This window comes from Xenopus laevis, chromosome 6S, assembly GCF_017654675.1.
Source record: "Xenopus laevis strain J_2021 chromosome 6S, Xenopus_laevis_v10.1, whole genome shotgun sequence".
In the NCBI taxonomy this organism is placed as follows: domain Eukaryota; kingdom Metazoa; phylum Chordata; class Amphibia; order Anura; family Pipidae; genus Xenopus; species Xenopus laevis.
In genome coordinates this window covers 128,313,907-128,329,337 of record NC_054382.1, presented here as the reverse complement: position 1 = coordinate 128,329,337, position 15,431 = coordinate 128,313,907, and the positions used below count along the sequence as shown (strand labels likewise).

The 15,431-nt window shown below is 40.5% G+C and overlaps 1 protein-coding gene across 5 annotated transcripts in view; it reads left to right on the top strand.

Annotated features, from left to right (window-relative positions):
* asap1.S (ArfGAP with SH3 domain, ankyrin repeat and PH domain 1 S homeolog) overlaps window positions 1-15,431 on the top strand; it is a 167,342-nt gene that overhangs the window by 34,078 nt on the left and 117,833 nt on the right. For 4 of the 5 annotated variants that reach the window (XM_041568022.1, XM_041568019.1, XM_041568021.1 and 1 more), the window contains exon 3: window positions 9,449-9,575. In XM_041568022.1, the coding sequence (XP_041423956.1) occupies window positions 9,449-9,575 (127 nt within the window). Of the gene's footprint in view, window positions 1-4,363; window positions 4,963-9,448; window positions 9,576-15,431 lie in introns of those variants that run through there. The other variant, XM_041568020.1, reaches the window with a different exon arrangement.

Here is a 15,431-nt window from a genome sequence, read left to right as displayed (position 1 = left end):
GATCAAGTACAAGGTACTGTTTTATTATTAGAGAAAAAAAAAATCATTTTACAAATATTTGATTATAATGGAGTCTATGGATGACGGCCTTTCCGTAATTTGGAGCTTTCTTGATAATGGGTTTCCAGATAACAGATCCCATACCTGTATCAGTTTAACAAATGAATAAGGCACTTGAGGACCCAGAGCCAATTAAACCACTATTATTGTGGCATATAATTGATTTTGAAGATAGGAAAGAAGCCCCCCCCTATAAGATATATTGGATCTAACTGTCAGTGAATATCTGACACCCAACTGCTGCATGAAGAGAGAATGAAGAGAAACAGATGCTGAGAGAGGAATAGTGAACATAAACTTGATTATTTCAGAAACAACACAGAATATTTAATTGATTATTAAATCATGTCACTTCCACCTAAGGAACATATCCAAAATACGATCATTTATCACCCAAGATGCTGCCAAAATTCTTATTCACTCTCTCGTCATATCACGTCTAGACTACTGTAACTCTCTTTTAATTGGCCTTCCCCTCCAGAGACTGTCACCTCTCCAGTCCATAATGAACACTGCTGCGAGGCTCATACACCTCAGCAACCGCTCCTCCTCTGCCTCGCCATTCTGTCAATCCCTGCACTGGCTTCCGTTACCTTTCAGAATCAAATTCAAATTAATGACCCTGACATTCAAAGCACTTCATAACATTGTGATGTGTGTAACTCCATATGTTCTATGTATATAATTCATGTGATGTAGTTGTATAATCACATTTACTTTACAGTGCTACGCAATATGTTGGCGCTATATAAATACATGTTAATAATAATAATATGAAAAAAGTTTCTTATTTCAGTATGCTGAAGCTTACATTTTTGTGATAGTTCCCCTTTAAAAAGCCCTTCTGTGTGTTAATATAAGAATCAAACCCATGAGACCCATGCTGTGAGTTAGGAATGGCATGATTCAGTGAAATTCCCTTTATGAGATGCTGTGCTTGCATATAGGCTGATGCTCTTGGTCCAGCCACTCCCAGTTTGGGAAGAGTCCTGTGATATTCCAAATGTAGCTTTCAGTTAATAAAGGCCAAGCTGTCTATTGACCAGTTAATTGATTTCTAACCTTTTAGCAGTGATGAGATCCCAAAAGGACCCCATGACATATGTGTCCAAAAGCTTTCAGTGTTTAGATATAATCTCATCTTCTTTCTTAATCAGTCATGCATCAAAGAGCTTCCGGATCACTTCCGTGCTTCGATGTCTGTCCAGCTCTAGGCTTCAAGTGACTTAACAAGCCAGATATTAAGCTTATACCACACCAAGGGGCAGGTTTATCAAGGTCGAATTGAAAATTCGAAATCAGATTTTTTATTGTAAAAACTGTTAAATTCAACTAGGGAGTTATTTAAATTCGATTCAAATTTTAAAAAAATTTGAATCTGATTTTCAATATTTAGCATACCCTGGCCCTTTAAGAATTTGAATTTGCCAACTAAAACCTGACGCATTACTGTTTATGTCAACGGGGGAGGTGCAGGGATCAATTTGGAGATGTTTTAGCCTTCCTGACATTCAAATTTTTTTTCCGAGAAAGAATTGGAATTGAGTTTGATCAAATTCGAATCAAATTCAAAATTTTTGGGTCATTTCAATTTGTTAGATTATAACATTTTTCATTTTATTAATAAATTCGGCAGAACCCCTGAATCCCTTGCAAAAGATTTGGCCGAATACCGAACCGAATCCTAATTTGCATATGCAAATTAGGGGTGGGAAGGGGAAAACATTTTTTATTTCCTTGTTTTGTGACAAAAATTCACGTGATTTGCCTTCCCGCCCCTAATTTGCATGTGCACATTAGGATTCGGGTTCGGCTGGGCAGAAGGATTCGGCCGAATCCTGTAGAAAAAGGACGAATCCCGAACCAAATACTGGATTCGGTGCATCCCTAATTTAAACTAGTCGAATTTCTTATTTATGGGAGTTTTAAAAAACTCACATGAATTCGAAATTCGCCAAATACTGAACCGAATCCTAATTTGCAAATGCAAATTAGGGGTGGGAAGGGGAAAACATTTTTTATTTCCTTGTTTTGTGACACTTTGGGGCAGATTTACTTAGGGTCGAATATCGAGGGTTAATTAACCCTCGATATTCGACTGTCGAAGTTAAATCCTTCGACTTCGATATTCGTTTAGCGCTATTCGTTCAATCGAAGGATTAAATCCTTCGAATCGAACGATTCGAAGGAATTTAATCCATTGATCGAACGAAATTCCTTCTATCAAAAAAAGCTTAGAAAGCCTATGGGGTCCTTCCCCATAGGCTAACATTGAGGTTCGGTAGGTTTTACTTGGCAAAGTAGGGGGTCGAAGTTTTTTTTAAAGAGACAGTACTTCGACTATTGAATGGTCGAATAGTCGAACGATTTTTAGTTTAAATCGTTTGATTTGCAGTCGTAGTCGAAGGTCGAAGTAGCCAATTCGATGGTCAAAGTAGCCAAAAAAATCATTCGAAATTCGAAGTTTTTTTAATTCTATTCCTTCACTCAAACTAAGTAAATGTGCCCCAAAGTCATGCGATTTCCCTTCCCGTCCCTAATTTGCATATGCAAATTAGGATTCGGATCGGCCGGGCTGAAGGATTCGGCCGAATCCGAATCCTGTTGAAAAAGGCCAGTGAATTTTTAAGAGGATAAGAGCCCAATAGTGCAGAATGGGGACCATAGGGCACAAGGAGATCCATTTAGTCATTTGGTGTAGTATGAACCTTTTAATTTTGCAATTTAAATGATCTGTAACCAATAAATGTTTTTGTGTTGCTAATTTACCAAATTACGAATGAGCCAGAATGAGCCAGAAAATCCCGCTTTTCGGGAAAAAAGCCAGAATTTTTCAGATTTTTGTCTGAAATAGTCGGATTTTCAGGCTAATTCCAGTGCAGACTTATATACAACCTTGGCAGGTCTGAGATGCCGGATTTTCGGATTCAGACTTTTTCCATCCTCAGGGTATAATAAATCATGAAAAATTCAAGTTTTGTATCGCCACTATAGTAAATATAGAGTTTTTGGCATTCGGACTTTAAAAGGGTTGTCCACATTTGAGATATCATTTAGTATGATGTAGAGCAGGGGTCCCCAACCGCCGGGCCACGGACACTCCCGCACTAGGACGCCGAGCCCAGTGCACAAAAACGCAGTGCGCCGAATTGGACGCCGGCACGTCCAAATTTGTTGCTGACCCACGGTGACCCCTTCCGACCCCACCCCCCGGTCCTCGAAAAAAAAAAATTTTGCCACCAGTCCCCGATCCAAAAAAGGTTGGGGACCCCTGATGTAGAGAGGGATATTCTGAGACAATTTGTAATTGGTTTTCATTTTTTATTATTGAAGGTTTTTGAGTTATTTAGCTTTTTATTCAGCAGCTCTCCAGTTTGCAATTTAAAGGGATCCTGTCATAGGAAAATATGTTTTTTCCAAAACACATCAGTTAATAGTGCTACTCCAGCAGAATTCTGCACTGAAATCCATTTCTCAAAAGAACAAACAGATTTTTTTATATTCAATTTTGAAATCTGACATGGGGCTAGACATTTTGTCAATTTCCCAGCTGCCCCTGGTCATGTGACTTGTGCCTGCACTTTAGGAGAGAAATGCTTTCTGGCAGGCTGCTGTTTTTCCTTCTCAATGTAACTGAATGTGTCTCAGTGGGACATGGGTTTTTACTATTGAGTGTTGTTCTTAGATCTACCAGGCAGCTGTTATCTTGTGTTAGGGAGCTGCTATCTGGTTACCTTCCCATTGTTCTTTTGTTTGGCTGCTGGGGGTAAAGGGAGTGGGTGATATCACTCCAACTTGCAGTACAGCAGTAAAGAGTGATTGAAGTTTATCAGAGTATAAGTCACATGACTTGGGGCAGCTGGGAAACTGACAATATGTCTAGCCCCATGTCAGATTTCAAAATTGAATATAAAAAAATCTGTTTGCTCTTTTGAGCATAATTCTGCTGAAGCAGCACTATTAACTGATTCATTTTGAATTTTTTTTTTCTCATGACAGTATCCCTTTAAGTCATCTGGTAACTAGGGTCCAAATTCCCCTAGCAACCATGCACTGATTTGAATAAGAGACTGGATTATGTGGGACAATGTATATTGTTATATTTAACAAACAACTATTCCTTATGTAACCTTAACAGAATAAATATGTGAAATAAAGCATGAAAGAGGAGGGTAAGCTGTTTATTGATAGATCCTGATCTACCCTTTGGGCTCCCCTGTATTAAGAGTTAACTTAAAGGTGCAGCAGCCCTTTAATTCTGGCTTTAACGGTTCCCGCGCTCTGTACCTCATGGCGAACAGGGAGCTCCCATTTCAGTTTGAGGGGTGAAAGAAGAAGTAAAACGCTGTGTTGGGAACCCCCAGCTGTAGATTTAGAGGCGGAGGGATAAAAGACAAAGACGGTGCAGGAAGGGTCCATTGTAGGCGGGAGGGGGGATAAAAGAACTAGCGCAGAGCTATGATGATGCCACAGTACCACACAGAGTGCCCGTCTCTTACTCACAGTGCGAGGGCTCAGGAAGCAGCTTAGGGAGTTGCTTCCTTGTTTCAAGGCCGCGCTCAGTGTGTGCGGTGCGCGCGCCAGGCTAGGGTTAGGGAGTGTGTGTGCCCGCGGTGCGCGCTCACTGCTAGGCGTGCTGCTGCTGCTAGTGGTGTCGGAGGAGAGAGTCAGCGAGGGCGCCATAGAGAGAGAGAGGTCTGAGCCCGGCTGTGTGCGGCTGGGAGAGTCCGTGGGGATGAGCCAGGCAGCGGGCGGCAGAGCTGAGGGACAACAGAGGAGAGAGTGAGGCGAGACCGGGTATAACAGCAGCTCAGAAGGCGCAGGACAGGGCAGTGTGGGACACACGGACAGACTCTACCACTGACTGCGGGGGGAGCGCCTCGCACTTCTGCAGCCTGACATGTATGTGATCATCGTTAACAGCATGGACTGTCTGTAGGCTGCATATAGTCTGTCCCCCCTCTCTCTTTTGTGTCTGTGTGTGATTCCTACTGTGGGCTTTTGTCTGTCACCCTCAACTACTCTTTGTGTTTGTGTGGGCTCACTGTGACCTACTGTGTGTGTGTGTGACATTCTGTGTGTCATTTTGTGACATTCTGTGTGTCATTTTGTGACATTCTGTGTGTGTGTGTGACATTCTGTGAGCTATCTTGTGTGTGTGTGACAGTCTGTGAGATGCTCTGTGTGTCATTTTGTGACATTCTGTGGGATACTCTGTGTTATTCGGTGACATTTTGTGTATGACATTCCGTGAGATACTCTGTATGTGTGACATTCTGTGAAATACCTTGTGTGTATGACAGTCTGTGGGATACTCTGTGTATGTGATATTCTGCTAGCTACTCTGTGTGTGACATTCTGATATTTTTTGTGCGATATTTTATGTTACCCTGTGTATATGTCAGTCTGTGACATACTCTGTGTCATTCTGTGACATTCTATGTGTGTGTGATGTTATGCAAGCCACTGTTTGTGTGTGTGACATACTTTTTGTGTGTGATATTTTGTATGTTACCCTGTGTATATGTCAGTCTGTGACATTCTGTGAAATAGTGTGTATTATAGTCTGTGAGACACTCTGCGTGTCATTCTGTGACATACTCTGTGTGTGTGATATTCTGCAAGCTACGGTGTGTGTGACATTCTGTTAGATATTTTTTGTGTGATATTTTGTTACCCTGTGTGTATGTCTGTTACATACTCTTGTGTCAGTCTGTGACATACTCTCTATGTAATACATTCCGAGAGATACCTTGTGTGTATGGGATACTCTGTGTCATTCTGTGTGTATGTGTGTGCCATTCTATGAGAATAATAGTTCATATCATATATGTCTGTCATTCTCTGTGTGATCATGTGTGAAACTCTGCATTGCTTTAGTGCAGTACTATGTGTGTGACACATGGCTGTGTGTGCTTGGAACTTTGATTTCTCTGTGTGATGTGGTAAGTGATTGTGATAAACATCTGTGATCCTTCCATATTACAATCTCACGCGTGATATGCGTGTGAGACATACTTTGTGTTTCCATGGACAAAACCGTGCGTGAGCATGTCTTGTGTTAATCTGTGTTGTTGTGTGTATGTTGCATGAAGATGTGTGTCTGATAACTGACACTTTGCGTGAATCCAGCATCTTTTGTGTATTTCTGTGATTGGTGTGACCCTCCTTGGATATTTTGTTTTCAGTATTAACCCTTTCTGGACTGTCAGGGGAGAGTTGGTACATTTCTCAGAGCAGTCGAGTGTGTGAATTTGCTTTACGCAGTCTAATGCAATGTTACAATTCAGCTGCTGATCCAGAAAGTGCCGGACGAGTTTTGTAAAATGTAATGTCATTTTGTAATGATTGAAGGTTGAAATATAAGCCCCTGAGTGATGGGAGGCTCTGTATAATGATTTATATGATCTGTATAATGTTGTATATGATCTGTATCATGATGATGTAATGGGGTCTGTATAGTGCATGCAAAACCTTGTGATCATGAGAGGTTGTTATGATGATTTAAGTGCGGTTTTCTATGATGATATATGTGTGTTAATGAGATAAACGTGGTTCCATTAACCTATGTATGCAAAGTTATGCATGATGATGTAAGCAATGATGTCAGTGGGGTCCATGTGATGGTGGGGTCTCAGTATGATGATGATGTCGGTGAGATTTGTTGTGGGGATGTGGGTCTCCATCTGGTGATTTTTGCAAAGCTCAGTGTATGTGAGACTCCCTTTCATGATGTAACTAAAGCTGTGTGATGAAGCATGTAAATCTCAGTGTGTTGTGTGTGTGTGTGATGATGCAATGATGTCAGCGGGGGATTCCTTATGATGTATGTAAAGATCTGTATGATGACAAGGGGCTTTGTGTTATGCGGTACGCAGTTCTTTTGTATGGTGTGTGGAAGAGTAAATAATGCAAGCGTAGCTCTGTAGAATGATGTAAGTGGGGCTCCTGTGATGACGTATGTGATATATGACTATATACTGATCTATATAATGTATGCTTATATGATGTATGACTGTATGCTGATCTATATAATGTATGCTTATATGATGTATGACTGTATGCTGATTTATATAATGTATGCTTATATGATGTATGACTGTATGCTGATCTATATAATGTATGCTTATATGATGTATGACTGTATGCTGATTTATATAATGTATGCTTATATGATATATGACTGTATGCTGATCTATATAATGTATGCTTATATGATGTATGACTGTATACTGATCTATGTAAGAATGCAAGTGAAGCATTGTATGATCATACATATATATATATATATATAGATAGATAGATAGATATATGTGTGTGTATATATATAGATATATATATATATACATACACATATATATGTGTGTGTGTGTGTTCAAAGCTTTTTACTGTATAATGATGCTAGCGGATTTGAGGTTCGGTACAATATATATACAGGTATGGGACCTGTTAGCCAGAATGCTCAGGACCTGGGGCTTTCTGGAAAATTTTTATACTTTGTCGAGTATGTGAATTTGCTTTACGCAGTCTAATGCAATTTATTCCCGACTGTTACAATTCAGCACACAACCTGCATATAACCTGCGTATATATTCTGTGTTCTCCCATTTGCATATACATGTAAGTACAGGTGCAATCAATGCCTTAATGGCGTGTATGATGGAAGACGTGTGCAGCAGATTTATGTCACTTTGCTCTCCATCACTTGTTATCGCTGGTATTCCACAGGTGAATCACAGGGTTACTTGCCCTTGGAATCCACTGGATTGTATGCCCCTGTCCAGTACACCTACATGTATTACACTTGTAGCACTGGGGTTATTGGTTCAATTTCAGCAAGGGAACTATTTGCAAGTCATCTTGTCTGTGTGATATTCCTCAATTTCCTTCCTCACTTCAAACAGTAAAATTAAAAAATTAGTGTTTTAAAGTAATAAAAATATAATGCAGTGTTGTCCTGCCCTGGTAAAACTGATGTGTTTGCTTCAGAAACACTACAATAAACTGTAATAGTACTTATCTGTTATCTACTGTGTATCCTGTGCTTGAATGACTGCCCCCATGGCTACACAGCAGATTGTTTATATAAACTATAGTAGTACTTATCTGTTATCTGCTGTGTATCCTGTGCTTGAATGGCTGCCCCCATGGCTACACAGCAGCTTGTTTACATAAACTATAGTAGGACTTATCTGTTATCTACTGTGTATCCTGTGCTTGAATGGCTGCCCCCATGGCTACACAGCAGCTTGTTTATAAATACTATAGTAGTAATTATCTGTTATCTACTGTGTATCCTGTGCTTGAATGGCTGCCCCATGGCTACACAGCAGCTTGTTTATATAAACTATAGTAGTACTTATCTGTTATCTACTGTGTATCCTGTGCTTGAATGGCTGCCCCCATGGCTACACAGCAGATTGTTTATATAAACTATAGTAGTACTTATCTGTTATCTACTGTGTATCCTGTGCTTGAATGGCTGCCCCCATGGCTACACAGCAGCTTGTTTATATAAACTATAGCAGTACTTATCTGTTATCTACTGTGTATCCTCTGCTTGAATGGCTGCCCCCATGGCTACACAGCAGCTTGTTTATATAAACTATAGTAGTACTTATCTGTTATCTACTGTGTATCCTTTGCTTGAATGGCTGCCCCCATGGCTACACAGCAGCTTGTTTATATAAACTATAGTAGTACTTATCTGTTATCTACTGTGTATCCTGTGCTTGAATGGCTGCCCCCATGGCTACACAGCAGCTTGTTTATATAAACTCTAGTAGTACTTATCTGTTATCTACTGTGTATCCTGTGCTTTAATGACTGCCCCCATGGCTACACAGCAGCTTGTTTATATAAACTATAGTAGTACTTATCTGTTATCTACTGTGTATCCTGTGCTTGAATGGCTGCCCCCATGGCTACACAGCAGCTGGTTTATATAAACTATAGCAATGTTTCTGTAGCAAACACACACATATAATTCAGTGTTGACCTGGTAAAACTGGTTTTACTTTTAAGTCCTTAAATTTTTTGATGTTACAGTTTCTTTAACAAAGGGTGTAAGTGACCTTGTTTGACACTGCAATGCACAGCAGTTTCAGCTGACATTCTGTCATCCCTAGGGATGTGTAATGTAATTAAGTGCCTCATTCTCGCATACACTCTTATTTGTGTTCATTCTGTGCTTCATAAACATATGCAAAAAAAGGGGGCAAAATCTGCATTTGTATTTAATACTATTTATTAGGATACCAATACATTACTGAATGTACGTAACTCGCCTCCCATATTGTGTGTGTGTGTCTGCTCACCCCCCTTCTCTGGACCTTCTCTCCTCATCTCCTTTTGTTTATTTTATTTTTTTTTGTCTCCTCATCGCTAGGATGCCCGATCAGATCTCAGTATCGGAGTTTATATCGGAGACCACAGAGGATTACAATTCACCCACGACGTCCAGTTTTACTACCCGTCTTCAGAGCTGCAGGAATTCGATCAATGTGCTGGAAGAGGTAGGGTTTGAATCCCGTGCCTTAATATATTCACTGGCTGCTGTATTGTCTAGACCTCGTTAGGATGCAAAGATGGCTTGCTCCTTGTCTGCTAACCTGCTTCTCGACAGTCCCATTTTGCTACAAAGAAAATAAAGCTCTGGATTGATTTATCCTTTAGTAGGGGGATCACACATGATTTATTTTTTTTCCTTTATATGACCTCCCCGGGGGACCACACACAAAATGGAGAATAGGATCTGTCGGAAGGAACGGACTCAGTAGAATATATACAGTGGGGGTCATTTATCAACACTGGGCAAATTTGCCCATGGGCAGTAACCCATGGCAACCAATCAAAGTGCTGCATTCATTGTTCTACTTGCAGCTGGCTTTAAAAGCTATTCACTGATTGTTTGCCATGGGCAAATTTGCCCAGTGTTGATAAATGAGCCCTACTGTCTTTTAAAGGGGATGCTGATGCAATTTGATGCTTCATTTTTAGATCTATATTAATATCTTCTATAGCGTTTTATAACAAAATCCCACATGTAGTATGGGGGAAGAAATTTTACTTGCAACATTTGCTTCCCTTTCTCTTCCCTGCAATTCAAAGAGGGCCAGATTATTCGTTTCCCTAGTCCGATATTAAATAGAGCGAGATATTACTTATATCCAGGTGTCATATACTTTGCATGGGGATGTTTGTGTAAAAAATTATACTTTGCATCAATGCTTTAAAGGGGAAAATAACTTTAATGTTTTGCAAAGGGTGTTTTTTTTTTATTTTTTATTAAGTAGCTTGCGTTTGGTCTTTTTATCGTGTAACAATTTTATTTCCATTTTGTTCTGTAGTTAATATAGATTTTTTTTAAATACATTTACGTTTTTCATAGCAGGAAGAGTTGAAACACTTCATATATTAAGTATAAAGATAAAGGGGCAAATTCACTACGTAACATATACGTCCATTTAAACTTTTAAGTTCCCGCCGTATGCAAATTACCCTTCGCTAGCGCAACTTCGCTTTGCCTGCCGAATTTTCACTTGCCCAACTTCCCTACCTTTCGCTTCGCTGATTGCAACTTAGCATTTTAGTGAATTTGCGGAGCGCTGGCGAAAATTTCACCAGGCGAAGTGCAGCGAAGCCATTGCTGGCGCAACTCCGCCAGTTAGTGAATTTGCCCCAAAGAGCGGCATTGATAAGTCTGAAAAAAACCAACCGTAACATCTGAGGAAAGTTAAACGACAGTAAATGCAGTACAGGTATGGGACGTGTTATCCAGAATGCTCGGGACCTGGGGTTTTCCGGATTAACTGATCTTTTCCGTAATTTGGATCTTCGCAACTTAAGTCTACTAAAAAATCGTGGTTTTGCTTCCAATAAGGATTCATTATATCTTAGTATGGATCAAGTAAAGTATGGTATCTGTTATCCGGAAACCCATTATCTAGAAATACCCAAATTACGGAAAGGCCATCTCCCATAGACTCCATTTTATCCAAATACTCCTTGCCTGATATCCTCGTGCTTCTGTGTTTTTACAAGGTGACTCCTTGCACATATGCTGATTATAGAACAGACGTAAGCTGGATAATACTCAGCAGGTAACAAGAATGAAACAAGAAGAGATCTAATGTGGCTCATCCAGGTTTCACTCCTCCCCAACAGATTTTTTTCTATTTTTTTGTTCATGTTTTTATGTGCTTTCAATTCCTTCAGGAGTCCAGGTCCTCTAATTCTGCCTTCAACGATTACTTAGACTAGCAGACTGGACCAAGGGTTTGATCCGTCAGTGATGATAAGCAGGTTTAGCTGCAAAGGTCTGAATTTCCGGCTCTACCAACATGCAGGGCCATGAACTCACTAAGGAAGTCAGAGACCACAGAATGTGTTTGGATGCTGTGGGTGGATGGCACAACCTCCAGTTCATTCTCAGTAAAGAAGCTGCAAACATTTGGCCTCTGTGTGACTTTCAGTTTTGTTATTCTGCTTTGCAATCTGAACATCAGGAACAATTAAATGGACCCAACCCAAGGAATAAAAAAAATTAAGTTGTATTTTTTAAGAAACTTTTACAATATTCAGCTGAATATTTTCAGTGATTTAAAGGAGAAGGCAGTTTATTGCCAATAGATTAGCCGCAAGCTAGAACACCAATTTTATTCTTTAGAATGCCTTTCCATACCTGAGTAAACCGCTCTAGACACTGTGTCTGTTTGTTTAGGATAGCAGCTGCCATATTAGCTTGCTGTGACATCACTTCCTGTCTGAGTCTCTCCCTGCTCGCGCACAGCTCTGGGCTCAGATTACAGCAGGGAGGGAGGAGCAAACTGAGCATGCTCAAGCCCAAGCCCTGGAGGTTTAAGATGAAAACAGGAAGTCTGATACAGAAGCCCATGAGTACACAATAGAAGGAAAGAAATGCTGTGTTTCTTTTGACAGAGGACTCAGAGCAGAATTACTTTGAGGGTTTACTGGTGTATTTATATAGACCTTTCTGACAAAGCTTAATTAGTTTTAACCTTTCTCCTTTAAAAGTTAATTGTAAATTAATTGCTGTTAAAAGAAGTTTTTCTTACTATTCACACCCTGAATATCACGCCTACTCCCGGAAATATTCAGCTCTACTCAAACCGAGACTCCAATTCCCCCAAACTTTGCATGTTCTCATAATAACAGACCTAAGAAGGAGAATAACTGGTAGACGTTGTGGGAACTAGAGTTGGAGTAGAGCTCTTTCTTGTAACTAGGGTCCAAATTCCCCTAGTAACCATACATTGATTTGAATGAGACTGGAATATGAATAGGAGAGGGTCTGAATAAGAAGGATCAGAAATTAAAAGTAACCGTAACAATACATTTGTAGCCTTACAGAGGATTTGTTTTTTAGAAGGGGTCAGTGGTGCCCATTTGAAAGCTGCAAAGAGTCAGATGAAAAAGGCAAATAACTATAAAACTATGAAAAATAAATAATGAAAACCAATTGAAAAGTCGCTTAGAATAGGTCGTTCTAGAACATAATAAAAGTTGCCTTAAAGGTGAAGCAACCCTTTAACGCTAGCGAAAGTTCACTAAGAAATGCTCGCGCTGACGAATTTTCGGTGGCAAAACTTCGCCAGAGTTCGTCTGTCGAGACGTAACTGTACATTTTGATGAAAAAGCGTATACGCTGCAAACTGATGTCTGACAAAGTGTGCTGAAGCTGCCAGAGGTGAAAATTCGCCCTTTAGTAAATTCCCCCCATAAAGTTTTATTTAGTTACTACCTTGCTGATCTCCCAGCATTCTCAGGTGGCCAATCGCTTTATATTTCAGCGTCCCCTGATTGAGAGTTCAGCTGCACTTGGCCAGCAAGTCTATGGTATTGCAGAAACAAGTTAGTAATGCTGTCAAAGCCTTGGCTGTTTCTGAGCAGTCTTTGGGGTCGCAGAGCACTAAATACAAGTCATTGATCTCGTGTCGAGCTGTTGTGTTGTATTTTTACTTCTGCTGAAAGGCTACATACAGTAAAGCGGAGTTAAGGTGGCCATACACAGAGAGATGACGTCAAACAAGCAGATCACTCTCTGTTATGCCCACCTTGAGGTGGGAGATATCGGGCTGATCCAATTGTGGGCCCTAGGGCCCAACAATCGGATCATAATGAAAGGATTATGGGCGTTTTTTATTATGTTGTTTTTATTTCTAAATTACAATGTTCAAACTGCAAATAATTCACTCTACAATATAAAATTTCATTCCTGAACCAACAAGTGTATTTAGTTGTAATATTGGTGTGTAGGTGCATCTCAGGTCATTTTGCCTGGTCATGTGATTTCAGAAAGAGTCAGCACTTTAGGATGGAACTGTTTTCTGGCAGGCTGTTGTTTCTCCTACTCAATGTAACTGAATGTGTCTCAGTGGGACCTGGATTTTACTATTGAGTGTTGTTCTTAGATCTACCAGGCAGCTGTTATCTTGTGTTAGGGAGCTGCTATCTGATTACCTTCCCATTGTTCTGTTGTTAAGCTTGCAATAGACGCAAAGATCCGTTTCGGACTGTGTGAAGAGTCCTGACAATTTTCCTCCCATGGAGATCAGTCGTTTGGACGATTGGCAAGGTTAAAAGATTTCTGTCGGCTGGCGATACTATCTCTGCATGTATTGCTGATCTGATGATATCTCTGTGAGCTTCCCAGTAGAATTTGTCGGCCATACTTCCACACGATTGCTGTGACGGGCAGGACATCGCTGGTTTGTTCTCATTGCTGCTTTATTTTATCTGAATGGTTAGTGGCAGGTCAGATATGAAGGTAAAATCTGCATGTCTATGGCTTCTGGGGGGGAGGAAGGGGAGCTACAGCTTGAAGTACAGCAGTAAAGAGTGACTGAAGTTTATCAGAGTACGAGTCATATGACTGGGGACAGCTGGGAAACTGACAATATGTCTAGCCCCATGTCAGATTTCAAAATTAAATATAAAAAAAACTGTTTGCTCTTTTGAGAAATGGATTTCAGTGCAGAATTCTGTTGGAGCAGCACTATTAACTGATGTGTTTTGAAAAAAAGCATATTTTTCCCATGACCGTGTCCTCTCTTTCTATGCTGGGTGCATGTAATGGATATGTCAGTCCTACGTCTCTGTGCTCTGATGATTTCAGCTGCAAAATGCTGAGCGGTGGCTCTGCTTATTCTTCTGCCGAATTGCAGTGCGCTTTCTTTTATGTGTAACCTTTTATTCTCCCACACACTTATTCCAAAACAGACGTGTCCTAGCTGCATCTTCTTTATTGCCCATTCTTAAAGTATTAATCCCAGCAAGGTTTTGAAGGTTTTTAAGTAATTTAGCTTTTTATTCGGCAGCTCTTCAATTTGCATCTTAACCAATCTGGTAACTAGGGTCCAAATTCCCCTAGCAACCATGCACTGATTTGAATAAGAGACTGGAATATGAATATGAGACGCCTGAATAGGAAGATGAGTAATAAAAAGTAGCAATAACAATACATTTGTAGCCTTACAGAGCATTTGTTTTATAGAAGGGAGTCAGCGACGCTCATTTGAAAGCTGCAAAGAGTCAGAAATAAAAGGCAAATAACTATAAAACTATAAAAATAAATAAATAATGAAAACCAACTGAAAAGGTGCTTAGAATTGGCTGTTATATAACATAATAAAAGTTACCTTAAAGGAGAATTCAACCCATAGTTTTAAAAAAAAAAACTCCCTCCTCCCCCCAGCCTACCTACCCCCCCAGGCAAATGCCCCTAATTTTTTACTCACCCCTCCGTGCAGATTCTGGCCTCAGAGTTCATGGCAGCCATCTTCTTTCTTCTGTCTTTTTCGGAAGTTTCGGCGCATGCGCAGTTGTTCGAGACTGGAAATTTATTCCAACTGCGCATGCACCGAAAATGCCGTCAGTGCACGAAGATTACCGGAGAAGAAGAAGATGGCTGCTGTGAACTCTGAGGCCAGAATATGCACGGAGGGGTGAGTAAAAAATTAGGGGCATTAGCCCAGGGGGGTGGGGCAGGTAGGCTGGGGGGGGAGAACGGAGGAGAGTCTAACCAGGGTAGGGGGAGGGTTTTTATAAACTATCGGTTGAATTAAAGGCAAACCTCCCCTTTAAGGGGCAGATTTATTAAAGGAGAACTAAACCTTAAAGTTTAAAAAACCCTACCCTATATGGACCTCCCTCCTCCCCCAGCCTAGTGGCCCCCCGAGCAAATACCCCTAACTCTTTACTTACCATTCGGTGCAGATTCGTCCAGCAGAGTTCACGAGCGACATCTTCAGCCGCTTCAGTAATCTTCGGAATGAGACTGACGCTTTGGCAATCTTCGCGAGTTTTGACGCATGCACAGTTGTCGCGAGACAGAAAGTTGCTCCAACTGC